General features: G+C 44.2%; 1 protein-coding gene across 3 annotated transcripts in view; it reads left to right on the top strand.

The window, feature by feature from the left end:
* CENPE (centromere protein E) overlaps positions 1-22,496 on the top strand; it is a 76,025-nt gene that overhangs the window by 46,094 nt on the left and 7,435 nt on the right. For all 3 annotated transcript variants that reach the window (XM_061585518.1, XM_061585519.1, XM_061585517.1), the window contains 13 exons: positions 5,276-5,431; positions 7,446-7,658; positions 8,174-10,537; positions 11,570-11,857; positions 12,273-12,503; positions 13,091-13,249; positions 14,119-14,331; positions 15,269-15,475; positions 16,499-16,705; positions 17,809-18,030; positions 19,895-20,098; positions 21,147-21,259; positions 22,228-22,325. In XM_061585518.1, the coding sequence (XP_061441502.1) occupies positions 5,276-5,431; positions 7,446-7,658; positions 8,174-10,537; positions 11,570-11,857; positions 12,273-12,503; positions 13,091-13,249; positions 14,119-14,331; positions 15,269-15,475; positions 16,499-16,705; positions 17,809-18,030; positions 19,895-20,098; positions 21,147-21,259; positions 22,228-22,325 (4,675 nt within the window). The remainder of the gene's footprint in view (positions 1-5,275; positions 5,432-7,445; positions 7,659-8,173; positions 10,538-11,569; positions 11,858-12,272; positions 12,504-13,090; positions 13,250-14,118; positions 14,332-15,268; positions 15,476-16,498; positions 16,706-17,808; positions 18,031-19,894; positions 20,099-21,146; positions 21,260-22,227; positions 22,326-22,496) is intronic.

Consider the following 22,496-nt stretch of genomic DNA (forward strand, 5'->3'; position numbering starts at 1 on the left):
GTGGGGAAAACATCAAGAGAGTTTAAACCCAGACCATATAGTGCTGGCAGAAGGGATGTGGTACCACAGCGAGTGAGTCCTCCATTAAAATCTGAAGGGCACAGGACACCCCAGAGTGGATCTGTGTACCCTAAAAGTGAGGAGAAATTATGCTACAAATGTGGTAGACCGGGGCACCTACGTTTTCAATGTGAGGTTGCCAACCCCATTAGTAATCCTGCTCAGACAAGGGCAGTGAAAACAGAGCCCAAGGCTTTAGAAGCAGCGAAAAAGGTTCAGTTTTGCCAGATAAACTGGACAGAAGTAACAGACCTTGATTCAAGTCTGAGAGAGGAAGTGAGTGTACAAGGGGCAACTTATTGGGCATTGCTTGACACTGGTGCCGCTCAGACGTTACTGAGGCCAGATTTAATAAAATCTGAAGAAATATTACCTCAGGAAACAGTGACTATCCAAGGAGTGAGGGGTCAACCAGAGAGTTTGCCTGTGGCCCTAGTGAAAATGGAATGGAGAGGCCGAAAGGGCCAATATAAAGTTGGTATTAATGCCCAGCAACAAGAACCAGTAATACTGGGAAGAGATGTTATGGGGGCACAGGGGAAAATATATGTAGTGACCAGACAGCAAATTGGCAGAGAAAAAGAAGCCATATTAAGGGGGGCTGAAACAAACAGGGTGGAATCTGTTAACCAGCCTCAGGTCACCATAGCAACCACTAGCAGGCCTGCTGAAGAAGACAAACTGTATCAAGTGGTCTCTGGGGAAGAAGCAGATCAATTCAGGGAAGAGCTGCATAAAGATATAAGTCTGAAGCAGATAAAGGAACAAGCGCTGACCCAACAGATTCCTTTCACTGACAAACTGAGGAATCAAGTTGTGTGTGAGAATGGGATTTTATATAGACTGTGGATGCCTGCTGAGAGAAAGGATGAATGTGAACCAGTGAAGCAATTGATAGTACCTAGCAAATACAGAACCAGATTGCTAGAGGTAGCCCACAATGTCCCATGTGCAGGACATCTGGGAATAAAAAAGACCAAGAGGAGATTGGCTGCACATTATTATTGGCCAAATATCTCCAAGGATGTAAAACAACATTGTCTATCTTGTGGAATATGCCAAAAGGTGGGAAAGAGTGGAGTAAAGACCAAGGCACCCTTAAAGCCTCTTCCTATAATTGGACAACCCTTTTATAGAGTGGGAATAGATTTGGTGGGCCCTTTTTCCAAACCCACAAGGCATGGCAAGAAATATCTAGTGGTGGTGGTGGATTTTGCCACCAGGTACCCAGACGCAGAAGCACTGAGATCTGTAGAAGCCCCTGTAGTGGCAGAGGCTTTATTAAAAATCTTTATGAGGCTGGGTTTCCCTCATGAAGTGCTGACAGATCAAGGCAGTGTATTCATGGGAGAAGTGATGCAATGTATGTGGAAATGTTGTGGTCTAAAACATCTAAAGACCACTACTTCCCATCCCGCCACTAATGGGCTAACTGAGAGATTCAATGGAGTTTTGAAGGGCATGATAAGAAGCTATGTTCAAGATCACCCACAAGACTGGGATGAACGGTTGGGATGCTTCTTATTTGCATACAGAGAAGTCCCTCAGGAGTCAACAGGCTTCTCACCCTTTGAACTCATGTTCACTAGAAAAGTGAGGGGACCTTTGGAAGTGCTAAAAAATTCATGGGAAGGAACTCTGGGAGAGTACAAAACTTCTGTAGTAGATTTTGTATTGGAATTCCGCAATAAATTAACATCAATGATGGAAGTAGTGAAAGAGAATTTGAGTCATGCACAGGAGAAGCAAAGTTACTGGTATGACAGAACAGCCAGAGAACGTGTGTATGATGTGGGAGATAGGGTTATGGCGTTCATACCCAGGAAACATGACAAATTACAGGCTAACTGGGAAGGACCATATACCATCAGAGAAAGGCTTGACACAGTGACATATGTAATCACCACAGACCAATTAAACAAAAGCAAAGTGGTTCATGTAAATATGTTAAAGCCTTACCATACCAGGGATGCAAAGGTGTTGCAAGTTACCTTATTCCCTGAGGGAAGTGGGCCTGAACTTCCAGATTTGGTACAGGAAAGCAAAGACAAAGGAGGGGTAGATCAAGTGGAATGGTCAGAGGAGGTGAAGGAGGAAGTAAAAGAGGAGATTCTGAGAGTTTTGAAAACCTATAGGAATCTCTTTAGCAACAAACCTGGCCGAACCAGTATAGTTATACATTCCATTGATACTGGAGATCATGCCCCAATCAGATCTGTTCCGTACCGTGTGAATGGGAAAGTTTTGAATGAGATCAAAAAGGAGGTGGAAGAGATGCTGGAATTAGGAGCGATCAGGGAATCCATCAGTCCCTGGGCCTCAAGTATTGTCCTGGTTCCGAAAAAAGATGGAACGACAAGGTTTTGCATTGATTATCGGCTAATCAATAAAATTACTGTCCCAGATGCGTATCCTATGCCTAGGGCAGACGCTATGTTAGAGTTATTGGGAGCAGCAACCATTATCTCTACACTAGATCTCTGTAAAGGATTTTGGCAAATGGAACTAGACGAGCAATCCAGAGCCAAAACTGCCTTCAGTACACCAGATGGGTTATATGAGTTTGTGACCTTACCCATGGGACTAAGGAACTCACCAAGTTCATTTCAGAGGCTAATCAATACTGTGTTGCGAGGCATGTCAGATTTTGCAGTGGCCTGTATCGATGACGTGGCCATTTTTAGCAAGTCGGTGCCTGAGCATGTCCAACACCTGACAACAGTATTGGAGGCCCTAAGAAAAGCAGGCCTCACAATAAAAGCTAAGAAATGCCAGTTTGGACTAAAGGAAGTAATCTATTTAGGACATAAGGTGGGGAGTGGGAAAATCACCCCCTTATGGAGCAAGGTGGAGGCAATACAAGCGTGGCCGATCCCCTTAACCAAAAAACAAGTAAGGGCATTTCTGGGTGTGGCTGGATTTTATAGGAAGTTTGTGAGAAATTTTGGGGAAATAGCAACCCCCTTGCATGAATTAACAAAGAAGAAGTGTTCTGAGCGTGTGGTATGGACGGATGAATGTCAGAAGGCTTTTGATCTACTGAAGCAAGCCTTGTGCCAAGGACCCATATTAATAGCACCAGACTATGAGAAACCATTCATCGTGGCTACAGATGCGTCGGACCTTGCGCTGGGAGTCGTCTTGCTGCAGGAGAGAGAAGGCACCAGACATCCAGTGGCGTACCTGAGTCGCAAGCTGACGCCGAGGGAGAAAAACTATTCGTCGGTCCAGAAGGAGTGCCTAGCGGTCGTGTGGGGACTGAACAAGTTGCGCCCATACGTGTGGGGACAAAGATTCACAGTGACTACGGATCATCGGGCCTTGTTATGGCTGCAGACTATGAAAAACCATAACACTATGCTGCAGAGGTGGTCCTGGGCCCTACAGGACTATCAAGTGGACTTCCAGTTCATAAAAGGCAAGGACAATGTACTGGCCGATGGACTTTCCAGGCAAGTGGCTGGGACTGCAGTGACGTGACCAGACAGAGGAACAAAGAAAGACATTTTCCCCATAGAGACTTTTATTTGTTAACGCGACGTATAAATCCTGGAACAGGAATAATACTCTGCAGTTGTTTAAGGGGGGGGAAATGTGATGTTCCTATATATTAGTGTATATATGGTAAGTGCTGGTTGTTTAGAGTATACATGGTAAGTAGTGAAAGAGGCGGGGGAGTGAATGGGCAATAGAATGCTTGATGATTGGCTGAATGTTTAAAATGGCTGACAGTATAAATGAAAGGATGACAGGTAAATCTGGGTGAATGTGAGGGAGTGAGAGTGGAATGGGGGGGAGAAGAGAAAGAGTGGATTGCTTGGTGGGGTTTGAGAGAGTTGTTTGCCAGGAGAGAGTGAAGAAGGAGGGGGGTGGAGTTCAGATTAGTATTGAGTAAAACCATATGCTTATGTGCCTTAAGAAGAAATCTTGTTAATTTTGTTAGCTTTGTTATCTGTAATAAATACTTAATTTGGTTTACCAAAGGCCTGATCCTTGGCTGGGGTTTCACAGACCAGAAGGGAGGGTAAGGTAATGACCAAGGCTGAAGGGGAACTGTAACAAATGGTGGCAGCGGTGAAGAGAATAACAATACCAGTATTCAGAGTCTCTGGGAATACTAGTATTGGGACGTTACTGGTGGTTGCCTAGCAGGGGGATCTGTTGAGATCTGTGCTAGAGCGGATAGGTAAACCATAAGAGAGTGCGGTCCGGACTGGTGGAGTCCCTGGTGGTGCCTAGAGACAGGCAGTAACCACGAGCAGGTAGGAACCTGACAGGGAGAGCCAGGGAGGGACGCATCACAGCCCCCTCCCTGCTGTGTTTTCGACGGGCCTTGAAGACCTGGCTCTTTAAGCAGGCATGGGAGGGGGGTTAGGCTGTCAGAGTGCAATTCTAGGGGTTTTTAACTTTTTAATCTTTTAATGTTTTCTGTCTATGTTTTTATAAGGATTGTATTTCTGTTTTTGTTGTACGTCGCCCAGAGTGGCGGACTAATCTCTGCCAGATGGGCGTCTAACAAATCTAATAATAATAATAATAATAATAATGGTTTGGAAGCTTCAGGACTGGCTTACGTGATCATATCAGGCCAGTGTTTTTCCATCTGCACCAGCTGGTGGTCTGTTTTAAAGCGCTGGCTTTAGCTTTTAAAAGATCTAATCAGCCTGAGGCCAAATTACCTGAAAGACTGCCTGTCCAACATGTTCATACCTGGACCTTGGGGTCACCTTCAGAGGCCTTTCTTTGGTGCCCCCGCCAAATGAGGTGTGCCAGGTGACTACTTGAATGAGGGCCTTTTTGGTGGTGGCGCCCTTGTTATGGAGGGTTGTGCTTGCAGTAGACCCAGTGAAATTAATGGAGCTAAGTTATTATGTTCATTAATTTCACTGGGTCTACTCTGAGTAGTTTCCTTGTGTTTTTTAAATTATAGCTTATACATTGTATTGTGCACTGTCCAGAGGACATACAAAATATGTTGTGAAAATGCATATAACATGCATTTTATATGCAGATTTTTGTGCAGGACAGAACAGACTTATAAGTGAGCCCATGCAAAACTGACATGGATCAGAAGTAGGCTGATCCATCCATCCCTGCATCAAACTAGAGAGTGATTAAAAGTGTGGCAGAACAGTTCATAGCACCTCTGCAAGGACGTTTGTATTGTATGCCATGGAAACTAAGTATCGCTCTCTCTCTTTTTAAAATGTGCAAGAACATTGAATCACAAGAAGAACTGAGAAATGCTCATAATTCTCTGAAGCAGCGTCAGAAGCAAATTAAAGAACTGGAAGAAACCATTGTGGCAAAAGAATCGCAGATTTCACATGTTGAAGCTCTAGGGATCACTATAGAAGAACAGAAGCAACAGGTACGCTCCATCTGTAATAGACTCTCATTAGCAAAGGGATGTTTGGATGAGTTTATTGACCTAGGCTGGCGCATAATCAGAACATAAGAAACTGTCTTAATACTGAGCCAGACCACTGCTCTATCTAGCTCAGTGCTGTCTGCACTGACCGGCAATGGCTTTTCAGGCAGGGAACATTCTCAGCCCTGCCTGGATATGCCGGATATTGAACCTGGGATCTTCAATATGCAAGGCAGATATTCTAGCACTGAGCTACAGCCCTTCTTTCTGTGGGTGTGAATGTCTTGGGCTCAGTTCTGAAACAATACACATGCAAAGGAGGACTATACTTTTTAAAGGGGGAAAGCTGGTGGGGAGGGGGGATTTGCAGCTCAGTGGTGGGCACATGCTTCATGTGTGGAAGGCTCTGTCTCTGGCATGTCCATTTGAAGAGAAGGATAGCAATGCCTAGTGTCTTGGAGAGCTGCCAGTGTAGATTATACTAGGCTAGATGGGCCAGAGGTCTGACTAGTCTGGTCTGCAACATCTTCAGGCACAGGGCCTTTAAACAAGAGTTGCTAGAGTGCAGGGGTGCTATAGAATGCTGGTTGACATCTTATATTTATTTACTGATTTAAATGTGTTAGTCTCTTTTCTACACAAATATGTGCACTCAAAGCGACTTATAGTTAATAAAAATAAAAGAGACACATACACACAGAGGGAGGGAAAAACAGTATATAAGGAGGTTGAGCGGCCCTTCTTAGGAAGGCTACACAACAGAAGCCCTAGAGAGCCTTCCAAAGTTGAGAATCAAATGCCTGGGAGAAGAGAAGTGTTTTTGCCTGGTGCCTGAAGATGGATAATGATGGCGCCAGGCATATCTCCAGGTGTATACTGGGAGGAGGCATGAAAGAACAGCCTTCCATATATATCCTACCTCCAGGATCAGAGGCACCGCTTCTCTGAGCATCAGTCGCTGTGGAACAAGAGCGGAAGAGGGCTATTGCTCGCCTGTCCTGCTTTGTAGAGGCATCTAGTTGCCCACTGACAGACAGGCCTTTGGGTCTGATCCAGCAGGGCTGCTCTAGTACTGCCTTACCCTTGACAGCCGCTCTAGATGTCTCCTGAAGAGCTTTGTTTTGCAGCTTGGCTCTAAGATGGATACTGCTGCCTCTCCGGATATCCTGGCAATGGTTTAGATTTGTGTAATGGCTTCTGGCTGTTGGGTTCATACCAGGCAAGAAGCCCCCACCCCAAGCTTTTCAGGAGCACTGTTGCTTGCATAGTATATAACCAAGCCATCAGGACGAGCTATGTAAGGAGGCTTTACCTTGGTCTAGATCAGCATAGGAGCAACTGTGGTTCCTGTGCCACCCTTGGGGGCGTGGGATTTTCTGGCTATACCACTTTAGCTGGGGAGTTTAATATTCTGTATGGAAAAAGCCTGCTTGTACAAAACCTGTGAGTATTTTTTTCCATATGGGAGAGCATTCAATCCTCCTGTTCATGAAGGCTATGTGCACAAATCTTAGAGCTTGTGCAAAGGCAGTAAAGAACAACAGTGGAGCTGAGAAGCTTCCTTCACCCCTGGCCTAAATACACATACAAGCACACCACTCTGCTGCATGGCTGCATAAATTCCCTTCAGTGCAGAGGCAAAATTGACAAGGAGTTTGAAAAAATATGGCACAGACCTTCTGTGCTAAAAGCAGCAGGAAGTGGAAATGACTACGTGAGTGGCACAGGAAAAAAAATCAGCTAGGCAGGGCAGAGAGAAATGCATGTGCAGAATGTATTTGGAAACCTTGGATATCCAAGACACTTTGTGGGTATCTGTCACCACAGGAGTGGAATGGATGATTACTCGACAGAACTAAAGGACCAAGTTCCAGCCATCCCTAATTTATAATACAAATCATTCCCTTGGACATTAGTGTGGAGGTGTATTCTTGGACACTGTTCATTCATCTGTCTTGTGTAAAACATTCTAATCATTACTAGGGTGGAAATTATGTTGTGTTTCATTTTGCAGATACTAAAGTTAACAGAAGACTTGGAACACTTCAGCATGACGAAGAATCTGTTAACTGAAGGGGATTCAGAGGAGATCATGCTGGAGGAAAATAACAAGCTTCGGTTGATGAAGGAGCAAATCTTCTCTCTTGAGCGAGAGAAGACTGTGCTACAGCAACAACTGAATAGTCTGCAAGAGGAGAAGAATTGGTTTCTGGAAAGCAATCAGCTGGTAACTATTGTGCCTTATAAATGGATTTAACACAGTGGCTGCATTCGCATATTGCATTAAGCTATAAACGGGCTTACTGTGCACAAATGAACCAGAGCTCATGGTTTGTTTCACTCCAGGCAAACCATGGTTGGCACACCGAGAACAAAATGTTGGCTTATCATCATGGTTTGTTTCCTCCCATGCTAATGGCAGGAGTGAAAAGGGCCTAGTTCAGCATGGTAAGCCATGGTTCATGGCCTATCCTGACTTTTAAACATAGTCAGTGAATTGTAGTCTGTCTTTGTTAGACTTGGATATTTTAATAGCATGTAAACAAGATTAAGTCCATTTTTTTTTAGATGGATTTTAAATGGCTGCATGGTAATACAAGCTTTTTGCTACCAAGTTTACATGACTTAGCTATATGGTGCACTAAAGATTATTGTAACATTCTCCGAATAATGTAGAATATTGGGACTTACAGAGCTAGAGTACATAGCTGACGTGTTGCTTATTTTCCCTTTCTCAAAAAGTTGTCTAGCAAGATCCAAGAGCTACAAACAGGAATCACAGAACAGGATGGCCCTTGTATGAAAGAACAGCTCTGCCAAGCTCTGGAGAAGCTGAGTGAAATGGAACAATTAAGAGGACAATTAAAAGCCAGTGCGTCTAGAATTGAAGAGGTGGTAATGGACAAGATGACAATAGCTCAAAAGCTTCAGGGGCATGAAAAAGCAATGAAAGCTCTGATCCAGGAACGAGATGATCTGAGAGAGAGGCTGGATGCTCTCCAAGTGGAGAGGGGTCGCATCAAGGAACGGATTGAAGGGGAAACAGCTCAGAAGCTTCATGAACATGAAGAAGCAATGAGGACCTTAACCCAGGAACGAGACGATTTGAAGGAGAGGTGGGATGCTGTCCAAATGGAGAGGGATCACATCAAAGAAGAGACTGAAGCAGACTTAGCTCAGAAACTTCATGAACATGAAGAAGCAATGAGGACCTTAATCCAGGAACGAGATGACCTGAGGGCGAGGCTGGATGCTCTCCAAATGGAGAGAGATCTCATCAAGGAGGGGATTGAAAGGGAAGTAGCTCAGAAGCTTCATGAACATGAAGAAGCAATGAGGGCCTTAACCCAGGAACGAGACAATTTGAAAGACAGGTGGGATGCTGTCCAAATGGAGAGGGATCACATCAAAGAAGAGACTGAAGCAGACTTAGCTCAGAAACTTCATGACCTTGAGGAAGCAATGAGGACCTTAATCCAGGAACGAGATGACCTGAGGGCGAGGCTGGATGCTCTCCAAATGGAGAGAGATCTCATCAAGGAGGGGATTGAAGGGGAAGTATCTCAGAAGCTTCATGAACATGATGAAGCAATGAGAGCCTTAACCCAGGAACGAGACGATTTGAAGGAAAGGTGGGATGCTGTCCAAATGGAGAGGGATCACATCAAAGAAGAGACTGAAGCAGACATAGCTCAGAAACTTCATGAACATGAAGAAGCAATGAGGACCTTAATCCAGGAACGAGATGACCTGAGGGCGAGGCTGGATGCTCTCCAAATGGAGAGAGATCTCATCAAGGAGGGAATTGAAGGGGAAGTAGCTCAGAAGCTTCATGAACATGAAGAAGCAATGAGTGCCTTAACCCAGGAACGAGACAATTTGAAAGACAGGTGGGATGCTGTCCAAATGGAGAGGGATCACATCAAAGAAGAGACTGTAGCTCAGAAACTTCGTGACCTTGAGGAAGCAATGAGGACCTTAATCCAGGAACGAGATGACCTGAGGGCGAGGCTGGATGCTCTCCAAATGGAGAGAGATCTCATCAAGGAGGGGATTGAAGGGGAAGTATCTCAGAAGCTTCATGAACATGATGAAGCAATGAGAGCCTTAACCCAGGAACGAGACGATTTGAAGGAGAGGTGGGATGCTGTCCAAATGGAGAGGGATCACATCAAAGAAGAGACTGAAGCAGACTTAGCTCAGAAACTTCATGAACATGAAGAAGTAATGAGGACCTTAACCCAGGAACGAGACGATTTGAAGGAAAGGTGGGATGCTGTCCAAATGGAGAGGGATCACATCAAAGAAGAGACTGAAGCAGACTTAGCTCAGAAACTTCATGAACATGAAGAAGCAATGAGGACCTTAATCCAGGAACGAGATGACCTGAGGGCGAGGCTGGATGCTCTCCAAATGGAGAGAGATCTCATCAAGGAGGGGATTGAAGGGGAAACAGCTCAGAAGCTTCATGAACATGAAGAAGCAATGAGGGCCTTAACCCAGGAACGAGACAATTTGAAAGACAGGTGGGATGCTGTCCAAATGGAGAGGGATCACATCAAAGAAGAGACTGAAGCAGACTTAACTCAGAAACTTCATGACCTTGAGGAAGCAATGAGGACCTTAATCCAGGAACGAGATGACCTGAGGGCGAGGCTGGATGCTCTCCAAATGGAGAGAGATCTCATCAAGGAGGGGATTGAAGGGGAAACAGCTCAGAAGCTTCATGAACATGATGAAGCAATGAGAGCCTTAACCCAGGAACGAGACGATTTGAAGGAGAGGTGGGATGCTGTCCAAATGGAGAGGGATCACATCAAAGAAGAGACTGAAGCAGACTTAGCTCAGAAACTTCATGAACATGAAGAAGCGATGAGGACCTTAATCCAGGAACGAGATGACCTGAGGGCGAGGCTGGATGCTCTCCAAATGGAGAGAGATCTCATCAAAGAAGAGACTGAAGCAGATTTAGCTCAGAAACGTCATGAACTTGAAGAAGCAATGAGAATCTTAATCCAGGAACGAGATGACCTTAGGGCGAGGCTGGATGCTGTCCAAGTGGAGAGGGATCACATCAAAGAACAGATGCAAACAACTGAATCAATGGTAAAATAGGATTAGTTTATATTTAGCTTTTTTTTTCTGTTCTTGTTTATGACATATTTTTGTAACTTTAGTAAAATTTATCTGCCAACACATTTCCCCACATTTTGGTCCTTGTAATAGCAAAGCAGTTTCACAATTGTACAGGCATTTTAAATAGAGGGGAAAGTGAGCCAGAACCTTATCCAGTTGGATATTCTACCATCACAAGTTAATTAACACATAGTTCTAGGAACTGAGAGCAAATTTTCATAGAAGAGATACTGTGTACAGCAGGGGATACCAACTGTTTCAGGCTCATGGGTACATTTGGATTTTTGAACAAGTGCCATGAGAACCACCTCTTCTGGTCACTTCTGTTCTTGAGATCACCCTCCACACCCAGAGAGAGGAAGTGTGTGCATACACACATATGCTCTTCACTTTTCCAAACGGCCCAGGTAAAAGTTGGATGCAGAAGAATATGGACCTTGGAAAGGACATAGAGCTAAAAGAGAAAGTGGGAAAGAGCTTCTCTCTGACCTCTTCCTTTAGCTGTGTACTTCTCACAAGGGAGAAGAAGGCAACCACCATCACCAGCTCATGACCAAAATGGGGAGGAGGGGACTCAAGAGGGTTTGTAGGCACTCCGGGAACCCCTCAAGAGCGCCATTGTGCCAGTGGGTGTCACACTGGCTACCCCTGCTGTACAGACTGAGAATATGTTGTGCATGTCAATATGAGACAAGGAGCCTGTTCAGATGTATGGTTATCTAGAATTCTCCCAGGTTGAGATTGGGAATGACCCCCTAGGCTGTAGGCATTCCCTCCAGCTCACTGCTGGGACAAAGCAATTGTTATCCTGTCACCACAGTGAGAATGGGAAGCATGAAAGCTTGAGGCTAGATGTCTTGGGTAGAATCCAGGGGTGCAGTAAAGCTTGGACAGGCCCAGAAACCACAAAGAATGCTGTGGGGGGGTCAGAAACAAGATTGCCCTGGAACAGCAACACAGTTCTGATTCTTAATAATGAACATTTGTTTTTACCCACGATAGCTGTCTCTTAAGCTTCAAGACAAAGAGAGAGTGCTAGAGGAGTTGTTCGGACTGAAAGAACAGCAGAATCGGCTTGTAATGGAACAACTGGGAGAAGATCTGAAGGCTAGAGAATCTGAACTTGAGGCTCAAAAGATTGAGAAAGTGGAAATGGCCCGAAGACTTTGGGAGAGCAAAGAAGAGAGCAAATCCCTCACCCTGGAAAAGGATGGCCTGAAGCAGAAGTCAGAAGCTCTCCAAAAGGAGAGAGAGGATCTCAAGAAATTTCTGGAAGAGACCACCTCAAAGGTAAGCAGGTGTGAGAAACAAAATTGGGGGGGTGTCTGACCCTCCCACTTCGGAAAACAGGTTTGCTTCAGAGAAAAGAGTTGGGAGGGGAATGGAAACAGAGATGGTAGGTTAAAGATATGTTTGCTGCCTTGAACTCCTTTGTGACTAAGAGTGGGATATAAATTTAATAAATAAGTAAAGCTGGAAACAGAGGATTTGTAGGCCCATGGGGAAAGGCTCAAGTCTGATGACAGAAAAAGGGTCTGCATGCTCCAACACATGGTCTCCCTGGCAGCACGCAACGTGGAGGAGGGTTTGGACATCAGGGAAAGGGATCTCTGGGCCCCATCTTTTGAGGGAAGCACTTCTTAAAATTGAGTAAGAAGGCAGAACTGTTTGACCCATTTTTCTCTTTAAATAAAACCTGTCTCAGATCCAACATCTAGAACAAAAGTCTCTTGACCTGCAGCAGATGCTTGAGTTGAGAGAAGAGCAGAATCAGAAGGATGCAGAATGGCTGAATGAAATGAAGCTGCTGAAGGTCACAGCTGAGTCCAAAATGGAGGCCATGGGGAGAGAGAAAGCAGAGTTGCTTCAGAAGCTTCACAGTGCTGCGGAGAACTTGCGATCTGTAACCCAAGAAAAAGAGAATCTGAAAACCATGGTAGGGTCTCTTCAAACTGAGGAGAGCATGATCCAGACAATCCACCGCCTTGGCGAGACTGTACAGAAGTCGGTTGCAGCCATAAGAGTCCAAGTTTTAGAACTTCTAGAGTAGAGGCGGGGAACTTGATCTGGCCAGTGGGCTGGATCCTTATCCTCCCCCCGCCCCTCGTGGGCCATGGTTTGATGGTGGGTGGGACTGCCCGTCTGTCAATCACCTGACAGCACAGTTTTGTAAGTTGACTTGTTTTCCCCCATGCCTTTTGAAATCAAACCATGCAGACAAAAGGCATAGCATGTTGCAGGTGCTGCTGATCAGCGCTGCCTGCAAACTCTTTTCAGCCCAGCCGTGTCTTTACTGCCTCACACCTGTGTATATGATGTCAGGTATTGTATGGGGCATGGGGGCGGGCTGCCACGACCTCCCAGGACAAATGGGGAGGTCTGTCAGTCCTAATTAGGCCTATGGGCTGGAGGTTCCCTGATAACTGCTTTAGAGAGAGGATCTTTTTTATATTAGAAATATACCATTAACACACACTTTTATTGGTGGCTTAACTGTACATGGTGGTTGTTTTGCCTTCAAAGGCTCTGGAACTGCAGGAACAACTCGGGCACTGCAGCAGACATAACAAAGGAGATAGTGAAATGGCAGAAGAACCGGAAGGAAGAATTGTAGGCAAGGGTTCTCAGACTTCAGAACTTCAGGAAATGTCAGACCAGGGAACTGATCAGCAGAAGAGAGAAGTAAGAAAATCCTTAGCATTTTTAGAATACTTTAATATTATTTGAATACTCAGATAATCACTTGAGTATTCAAAGTGCTCCATCTTCATTCTCAATAACTCTTAGTTAAAAATGAAAGCTCACGGTAGGAGAGGTTTTAAATGTCCCCTTCTCACACAGCCTATCACCAACAGTGAACCAGAGTACTATAGAGAGGTGATGTTTTGAGGCTACTTGTGATATAAATGCAAGGCTACTTAGTGATCTAAATTCAAGGTAAAAGCCTGCTACTTTGGTAGATACACACACTGGCACACACACATCTCAGACCACTGACAACCTCTGCATATATATACAAATTTCCATAACAAAATTCAAGTCCATTGTTAGTCTAATACCATCAGATTTTTTTTCTAACTCTAGATGTAAACTGCGTAGAGGTTTTTGTTGATTACGCGGTATATACATATAGATAGATAAACTTTCCCATTAGCCATACAAATCGCCAAGTCTTCAAGTTTCATTGAATTACTATTTGAAAATGCCTTAAATAAAGACTGATAACTGCGGTGTATGGTCTAAATCAACATCCGTAGAGACTTATTCATTCTCCCCAGCTCTGTAACTGGATATTAGTTAAAATATTACCAATGTGTAAGAAGGGGGTGACTATATTATGTTTGAGAGCCTGTGGGGCAAAGACATCAGGTGTTTTTTTTTAATCATTCCTGTACAACACTTTGTATAACTTCAGAGCTTTTAAGAATAACAACAGTTTTGAAAAATAGAAACTTAAATCTATAATTGACCCCTTGCCTGTAAAAATATTTGCAAGTGCGCCAGTGAACTTAGGCTGTATGTTGATCTTAACCTGCTTCTATTTATTTCAGGAGATTCTGAAGAAATTCCTCGTCTTGGAAAAGAGGTCTGAATATCTTAAAACAATATCTCTGAATCTGAAGACTGAACTTGACAGTCAAAAAGTGCTAGTAGCCAAATGGCTTGTTGATCTTCCTCCCGAGCAAGCAAATAACATTGAAACTCTTCAAATGGAACACGGTTACATCAGTAACTGTCTCCACAGCTTGTTGAACAAATGGCAGGTATGAGTTTTGAACGCTCTGATTGCTTACTAGAGTAGCACGCTCCCCTGTGCCTGCACAGTTGCTGACATGACATATTTGGAAATATAAGAGCCAAGGTAGATCAGACCAAAGCCCTATCTTAGTCCAGCATCCTGTTTTCCACAGTGGCTAATTGCATTTATTTTATTTGTTTAAAACTTTTCTAGGTCACTTTTTATAGGGCAGTCTTCTTCTAGGGTAGCTTGCAAACTTCATACAATAAGTTGCAAAACGATCAAATAATACAGCTAAAACATATTGCCAAATAGAAAGCCGAGCGGCGTGTCCTTTCAGAAATTCTTCAGAGCAGCTGAAACTAAACTATCAAAATATTCCCAACTAGCTAAAATCCAGAATATCTAAAAACTGCTAATTTTTGACTGTTGCTTTTAGATATTCTAGATACCTAAAAGCTTGATGGAGCTTGATGATCAGAATTGGCCCTGTTCAAACTATCCATGTCAAAAAGCCCAAAGGGCCTTTTTGCTAACACAGGGCAATACTCTTGACAAGCAAAAACAGCCTGCTTAGACTTTTCACTGTGATTTTTTTGCTGTTTTCAGAAAGGCAGCTGTGTTAGTTTGTTGCAGCAAAAATAAAACTTTGTGGGGCCTTAAGGCCCTGACAGATTTATTATGGCATAAGCTTAAGTGGACTAGAGTCTGAAGTGGACCCAAAAGCTTTATGCCATAACAAAGTTGTTAATAACCTTGATGCTTCAAGTTCATTGCAAAACAATACCTGACTGTGCTATTGCACACGTGCCCTAGAGGTATCTAGGTAGCCACTGTGAGCACACTGCTGGACTAGGTAGGCATTTGGTCAGAGCCAGCAGGACTTGGCTTAAGTTCTGAGATTTCCCACCCACCCTCTCTTTGCGCATGTATCTGGTTAATGAGCTTTTCAATTCCAACAGTTCCTCTTTGCCCGCTTGTGCAAGAAAAAGGGTGAATACTACAGCAACTTTGGCAGGTACACAACAGAGCTACTTGATGAGAAGAGAAAGCAACTTGAGCTCCTAACTCAAATTCAGTGTCTCAAGCCTCATTCGGGACAACGTGGAGCAGTGTCGGAGCAGCTCAACATTCCTGAACTGAGTCGGAACTTGGAGTTCTATGAAGAGGTAGCACTCTGTCCTAAAACTTCCTGCCTGAAGGCAGGTGGTCTTAAGTTGTTGTGATATGTTTTGAGGAGTCCCCTCTTTTAATTGAGTAAGGAAAATAAATGGAGCCTCCAATGAAGTATTGGTGGTATATCCTTACGTCCTGTTAGGAGTGTTCCTGTTGACGATCCCAGACAACCTAAGACTTAAGCAGGCCACTTCATTTCCCCACCCCTGCCCCCCAGTTTCTGATTTTCCATATGTCTTTTCCAATCGATATTCTCAACATTCCATGGCTTCTGGAGATGACTGAGCATGCTTGGTCCCCACTGGGCTATTTGGGGGAGATAGTTTTTGTATTTCTGCATGCCACACTGCATGTTCACCTGAGCATGCTGGCACCTCTCTCTTGTTTCTCAGTGGCCCTGTTTTAGCTGTAATCCTGTTGGCACTCAGCCCCCTAAGTTTGCTGTTAGATGGAATGGTACTGAAGGAAGAGCACTACTGCCTTGATATGTGACCTGGGTAGAGACTTTCTCTTCTCTCCACGTTTCTATGGCATTAAGTATAATTATAAAACAGATGGAAAAAACTGTAGACTCTGTTCCCAAACTTTTTTCCCCACAGAGCACTTGAAAATTGCCAATGGTCTTGGCGGACCACTTCAAGATGTTTTCACCTGTTGTAGCAATTGAAATGCGCTATGGTAGGTGCAGTATGATTTTAAATTGTATTTTTATTGCTTCTTTTGTTTCTTATATTGTATTTTACTGAATTACAATCTGCATTCATAGAATTCAGGTTGTAATATAATAAAATGTAAAAGAAGCAATAAAAATACCATTAAAAAACCAATATGACTATTTAATACAGACATGCCACAGCCCACCTGAATGAAGCTCACAGGCCTCTGGATCAAAGAGAACTAAATTTTTGGAAGGGGGTCTTCTCAATGAGTACAACTTACTGATTTTTCTCTGTTAAAAAAAAATCTGCTAGGAAGTGTTCGTACAGCTACAACATTATATTATGCTTTTGATTCAGCAAATTCTGAAAGATGTTTCAGAAATGGAGGAAGAGCTTCTTAGCATAGAAGTGAAGTTACAACATCTAGGAAGTGATGGTGTAAAGGCAAAACAGTATTTGCAACGGTGTTCAGTTCATTTTGATATAAAAGACTTCCAGGCTGGAATAAAGCAAGACAATGAACGACTCTTGCCTGTTGGCCAGTTCCTGAAACCTAAATCTCAGGTACGAAGGACACTTTCATATACATCTGTAAAATCATGCATGTCTGTGTGGGAGTGCATAGATCAGTATATTTGGCATGGGTTCCCTATCCACAGCAATATTCATGGAGGATAAGGCTATCAACAGCTGTTGGGTGAAATCTAAATGAGACCTCGCTGTGCCTCCTTTCCCCAGGTTAGGCACGGAGCAGACTGGACCGTGAACCCAAGTTAGGAAGGAAAAACACACAAGATCTTTGATCAAAGGTTCCGTCAAGCACAATGCAGCTCTCAGCTCAACTGAGAGACAGCAGTGGTCAAGATGGACAACTTTATTTAAGAATTCACTAGTAATTTATAGGATTTTGGGTACAGTAAAGAATAAACATCAAAGACGCACATATAGGTAGCACAACGGCAAAGAAACACATGACGTACTTCTTTCAAGGATACAAGAGGATATCACATTCCATTCATTCTCCTGTCAAGCTGACACTTACTAATCTTTAAGGCCTTTTGAAATCCTTGGGAAAGAGACAGAAGAGCCAGCACTAGGTTCTGACAAATAAACAACTAACTCCTTTAGAGCGAAGCAATGAGTACCCCTCACCTTTGATCTACATACTTAGCAGGGAGAATACACAAACCGAAAGGGGTAGGGATCTTAAAGGTACAGGAACTCTCAAGGATTCTGAGAGAATATAATGATACAATAAAAGGGATAGGGGGCTGTTCTGGGTACCCACATATTTTTACCGACAACACAGCTACTAACCATGACGGGTGTGCTGTGCCACCAAAGTCAGAGGCAGCCTGCTTCTGAAAACCAGTTGCTGGCAGCTGCAGAAGGGGAGAGTGCTCCTTGCACTCAGGTCCTGCTTGGGGGCTTCCCATGGGCACCTGGACAAGAAGTACTGGTTCAAAAAAGTATTATTATTATTATTTATTATTGGCATAAGTGCTATAGAAATGCTTATTTAGTTCCAGCCAATACTTGTGAGGTCAATGTTTTGCCAGAGGCATTGCTATTATTTACTACTTATTTAAAGAATTTAACCTGCTATTCAGCCAAAAGGCTCCTGGAGCAGATCATGAATGATTTGCATGAATGATATTGCATTGCAGGCCTTAATTCACTCCAAATCTGAGCTAGAAATGAAAAATGCTAACTACTGCAGAGAGACTGGCGCTGCCCTGAAGCAATGCAGAGAACACACTAAGGAACTGCTTCTTGAATTAAATACGCTGCAGGAAGAGCAAACGCGTTGTGGTGCTGCTAATTTTGCCTTGGAAGAAGAAAACTATAAACTGGGGAATAAATTAAAAGCAATAGAACAAGAGCTAAAGGTAATTTTTTATTTATTTTAAACTCCTAATTGGTGGGTCCCTTTGATTTTTCTCAAGAATGTTATTAGTAGTAATAATAATTAGTTTATGAATCTTCTTTTACACATATCTGAAAGCAATTTACAGACATGCTATAAAAACAGCTGCAATAGTTTTTAAAACAAAAAAGCACAAAAAAAACCACAGAAAAGACGATGCGTATGTTCATGATGTAAAACATCGAGTTCACTGGCCCATATCTAGTGAGGATTTTCTTAATGTGGCTTACATGGGGTTAACTTTTTTGTGAAAGAACAGCGAATCCCATGGAAGAGAGTGATTGAGTGGCAGGCCTAGACGCGTGTGACTGCTGCTGAAATGCAAAAACAACCTCATGCCAGGGTGTGTTTTTTTCCTTTCTCCTTTTGTTGGCCACTGTTTTGAAGAGGTGAGGAGAATGGATGCAGTGTTCTCAGGCATTACTAGCCGGGGTGGGTGGGTGGATGCATGAAGCTTGGGGATTTTGCATGTGGCGGCAGAGTCCCACTTTCTGAACATCTGGTTGCAGAGCTACAGTGTGTTACATGAAAACATTTGTGTACACTGCTACTTCCATTTTGCTAAATGGACATTGCTGGATTCTGATTTCTTCTTCTCTGGAGGACTAGAGATGACTTAGACCAAGGCAACTTGATTTCTTAGCATCCAGAGCTACTGTATGCTGAGAGTGTAAAAAGTGCCTAAACCTGAGGGGAAGGGTTGTAACTCAGCAGCAGATCATCTGCTTTGCATGCAGAGGTCCTAGCTTCAATCTCCAGTTAGGGCTGGGAATGTCTCCTGTCTGAAATCCTGGAGAGCTGCTGCTCGTCATGGTCTACAGGCCTGAGCTAGGTGGACCAATGGCTCTGTATAAAGCAGTTTCCTATGTTCCCACATGCACTTATAATTTCATACTGCGGGGAACTGTTAATTGAGGGCAGCTCCCTGCTACATGTGCACATAGAAAAAGATTGATTTTATAACATTCTCTGAAGTGGCATTAAGTTGCCTTCAAGTTAAGAAGTGTACTGATGTAAATGGGTTGCTGTTAAATCCATTCTCCTGCTTGATCTGTTTTTACCATTCCATTAGAGGCTGGAGGACCGATAATGTCGTTTTCTGAGCACCTGCACTCATGTCAGGTCACTCCTTTTTAAAAGGCCAGCATTTTGAAAAATATTTTGAATTACCACAATCATCTTCCAGACTCTAAACTGGGAATGGGATCTGCCCCTGCCACCGATCCGTTCCACCCCGCTCTCCCCCAGCATCATGTGGGAGGATGAGGCTGGAGAGAAGGGGTCCTCCACGGGGGAAGGACAGAGCGGTAGCTGCGGCAAAGCCTTCCCGGCAGGGCCAGGCTATGGAGGAGGAGTAAGAACGGGAGAGGAGGATCCGCTCCATGGGGCAAGCTGCAGGCTGCAATGGGCAAATATCTGCTTAATTCTGACCCCCAACCCTATGGTTGGAATTAAGCAGATTTTTCACCCCACCCTAGCCTGCAGCCTGTCGCTTGCCCCACGGTGCGGTGCCTCTTCTGCCTGTTCCTCTTCCTCCATGGTCTGGCACTCCTGGGGAGGCTTTGGCCATGGCAGCCACTCTATTCTTCCACCCAAGGAGGACCCCTTCTCTCCTGCCTCCTCCTCCTTCGTGATGCCTGGGGTGAGCAGGGTGGAGCAGATTGGCGGGGGGGGGAATCCTGCCCCTACCCTAAACCAGAGTCACTCAAGGGACTTTGTTGCCAACACCAAGATGACACATCTGATCATTGGTGTTTCCAGTTGCCATCTATTATGTCTGATTCTTCTTAAAGCCTAGAATTGCTCTCCACCTCTCTAATAACTAGGATATAAATCTGAAAAAACAAGAGCTGGAAAATGCCACAAGCGAAGCTAAGAGAAATCTCCAGGAAAAGGAGAAAAGGATAGCCATGTTGGAAATGGAACTTAAAGTGCGAACTTCCAGAAGTGAGGTGGTCCAACTTCAGGCTACCTTAGGGAAGAAAGAGGACTGCCTAAGAACTGCACTAATGGAGCAACTAACTCTGAAGGTGTGCGCTAACTGGCTGAGATTGCTGTTTCCTATTTTTCATGCTTCCCATTACAGATGTGAATGAAAGAATCTAATATATATATTTCTTTACTTACTTGGTTACTACATTTATATCCACTCCGACCCTTTCCTTCACGGAGTTTAAGGCAGTATATATAGTTTCCTTCTCCATTTTATCCTCACTACAGCCCTGAGAGGTAGGTTAAGCTGACAGATAGTAAATGGCCCAAGGTCATCCAGTGAGGTTCATGGCTAAATGGGGATTTGAACCTGGATCTCCCTGGTCCTAGGCCAACACTAACCCTCAGCCATTGGGAACCTCCAATCTGCAGGTCTGATTAAAATTGGCAAGGGTCCCAACCTGGCCCAAGGTGCCATCTTCCCCAAACTATGCCCAGGGAGGTAAAGACAATTGGCAAACCCCACTGGGAGCAACTGTACTCAGGAATTTCCCATCAGCCTCTTCCAATTGCAGGTGTGGTTTGGATTCAAACCATGCCTGCAAACAGGTTTTTTTCCTCTGCAGACAGCTTTGAAACAGATTTTTCATACTGATGCCAGGTGATTTTTCATAATGACACTGGGTGGTGGACAGATAGGTGGCTTCATCCACCTGTCAAAGAGGCCTAGAGGGGCTGGGGGAGATCAATATTTGGCCCACTGTTTGGAAATGGTTCTCTACCTCTGCTCTAACCACTAGACCACCTTAGCTTTCTAGTCACAAATCCATACGGTACACATGCCTTGTTTATCATGCCTCGTGGTGCTACTTGGATTTGCAGGCAGATATAGAGCCCTTAGGAAAAGCTCTACAGCCCAGAGGGGGGCTCTGTAATTTTACTAAATAAATAACTCTGAATTGTGGCTGTAGAGAGAAGGTGGTGAAGCTACTCTACAACTCTGGTAGTCTATTCTCATCCGGTATGTAAAATGTTGATGATTTCTAAACATTATCTGTAGCCTTCTAGAATAATCTGTGCACAGGAGTTCATAACAGTCTTCCCCCTCTCTCACTAGACGTGTTCCTGTCTCCCTCTTAATTTTAGGCCAAGCTTGATAAAGGTGCTGAACTGTACAAGGAAGAAATTGAAGACCTCAAAACTCAGCTTGCTAAAGCAGACATGGCAAGAATGAAACGGTCCAAATATTTTGACCAAGAGTGAGTCCCATTGTACTTAGCCATTCTATGTAGCCTTGATGAGGATTTGCACTGTTGGACTAGACAAGACCCCGAGAACAGGCTAAGCAAAATTACTGTCTTAGAGAGCATGTAATCTTGCCAGCCTGCTCTCTCTTTTCTTCCCCACCCACAAGTGTCCCTTTATAACGGAGGACAGCAACATTCCTTGCTTGTTCTCTATTCTGATCCATCTCAAAATATGGATGGAGGAAGTTAGCAATACTCTGCTCGGATGGGGGTTCTTGATCTTCTTTGGTGGCCTCTGAGAAATAATCTGGCAATCCAGCTTTCCTGGAAGGGACCTATAAACCAGCTGGAAGTTGTTGACCTTACAGATGGTGGCTCTGGTCTTCGGGGGCATAAGCTGGAATCTGCCAGCTTCTTGCCTCCATGGGAGCCCAGTTGACACCCTTGCTTCCTGAGCAGATGGTCCTGTGGCTGATTCTTAAGGGGCAGGAGGAACCAATAGACTCTGTGAGGGACAGGAGGTGCCCAGCCCAGTCGCTGAGAGCAACAGCGAGTGGAGGTGGCAGTTCTCACCTGTCTGATTCTTCGCTTCCTCACATGGCAGCTAGTAATGACAGCCTCTGAAAAAGTAGGTGTTGGCCTATGACAGCTTATGTCAAACAAGTTAGTATTTAAGGTGTCGCCCAGTCATGTTTTTTTTTAATGCAACACAGCGTACCCCTCTGATAAGGTTGCGCCCAGTTTTGTATTGTTAATAATTTCCCACAGTGGGAAGCAGGATGCTGAAGGAGACATGCCTATGCTCCAGCTCAGCGGGACTTTGGTTATGTACTGTGCAATCCTATGCACATCTATTTGGAAGGAAATCCCACTGTTACATGGTGCTTGCACGTGTGTGTGACAGCAGCCTTAATTTCTTTTCCATAAACAAAATGTTAGATGGTGTTATTGGCAAATATGATCTTGGTGCTCTTCTTTAGGTTGGCAAATGCAAAAGCGCTTGCAGAACACAGGGAGGAACAATTGAGAAAACTAAAGGAAGAGCTTCGCAAAGTGCAACAAGAACAGGATGTAACTGGTAAGTAGATAACAGGCAAAGGCTTCTTCTGGCTCTATCAGGTGTATTTTTAAAGTGTGGCTTGTGGCGGCCCTCTAGGCCAGGGAACTGAATGTGGCCCTCTAGGCCTCCCCATCTGGCCCTCGGGACTTGTGATGCTCCTTCCCTGGCTCTCCCTGTCAGGTTCCTACC

Source organism: Rhineura floridana, chromosome 9 (genome assembly GCF_030035675.1).
Source record: "Rhineura floridana isolate rRhiFlo1 chromosome 9, rRhiFlo1.hap2, whole genome shotgun sequence".
NCBI lineage: Eukaryota > Metazoa > Chordata > Lepidosauria > Squamata > Rhineuridae > Rhineura > Rhineura floridana.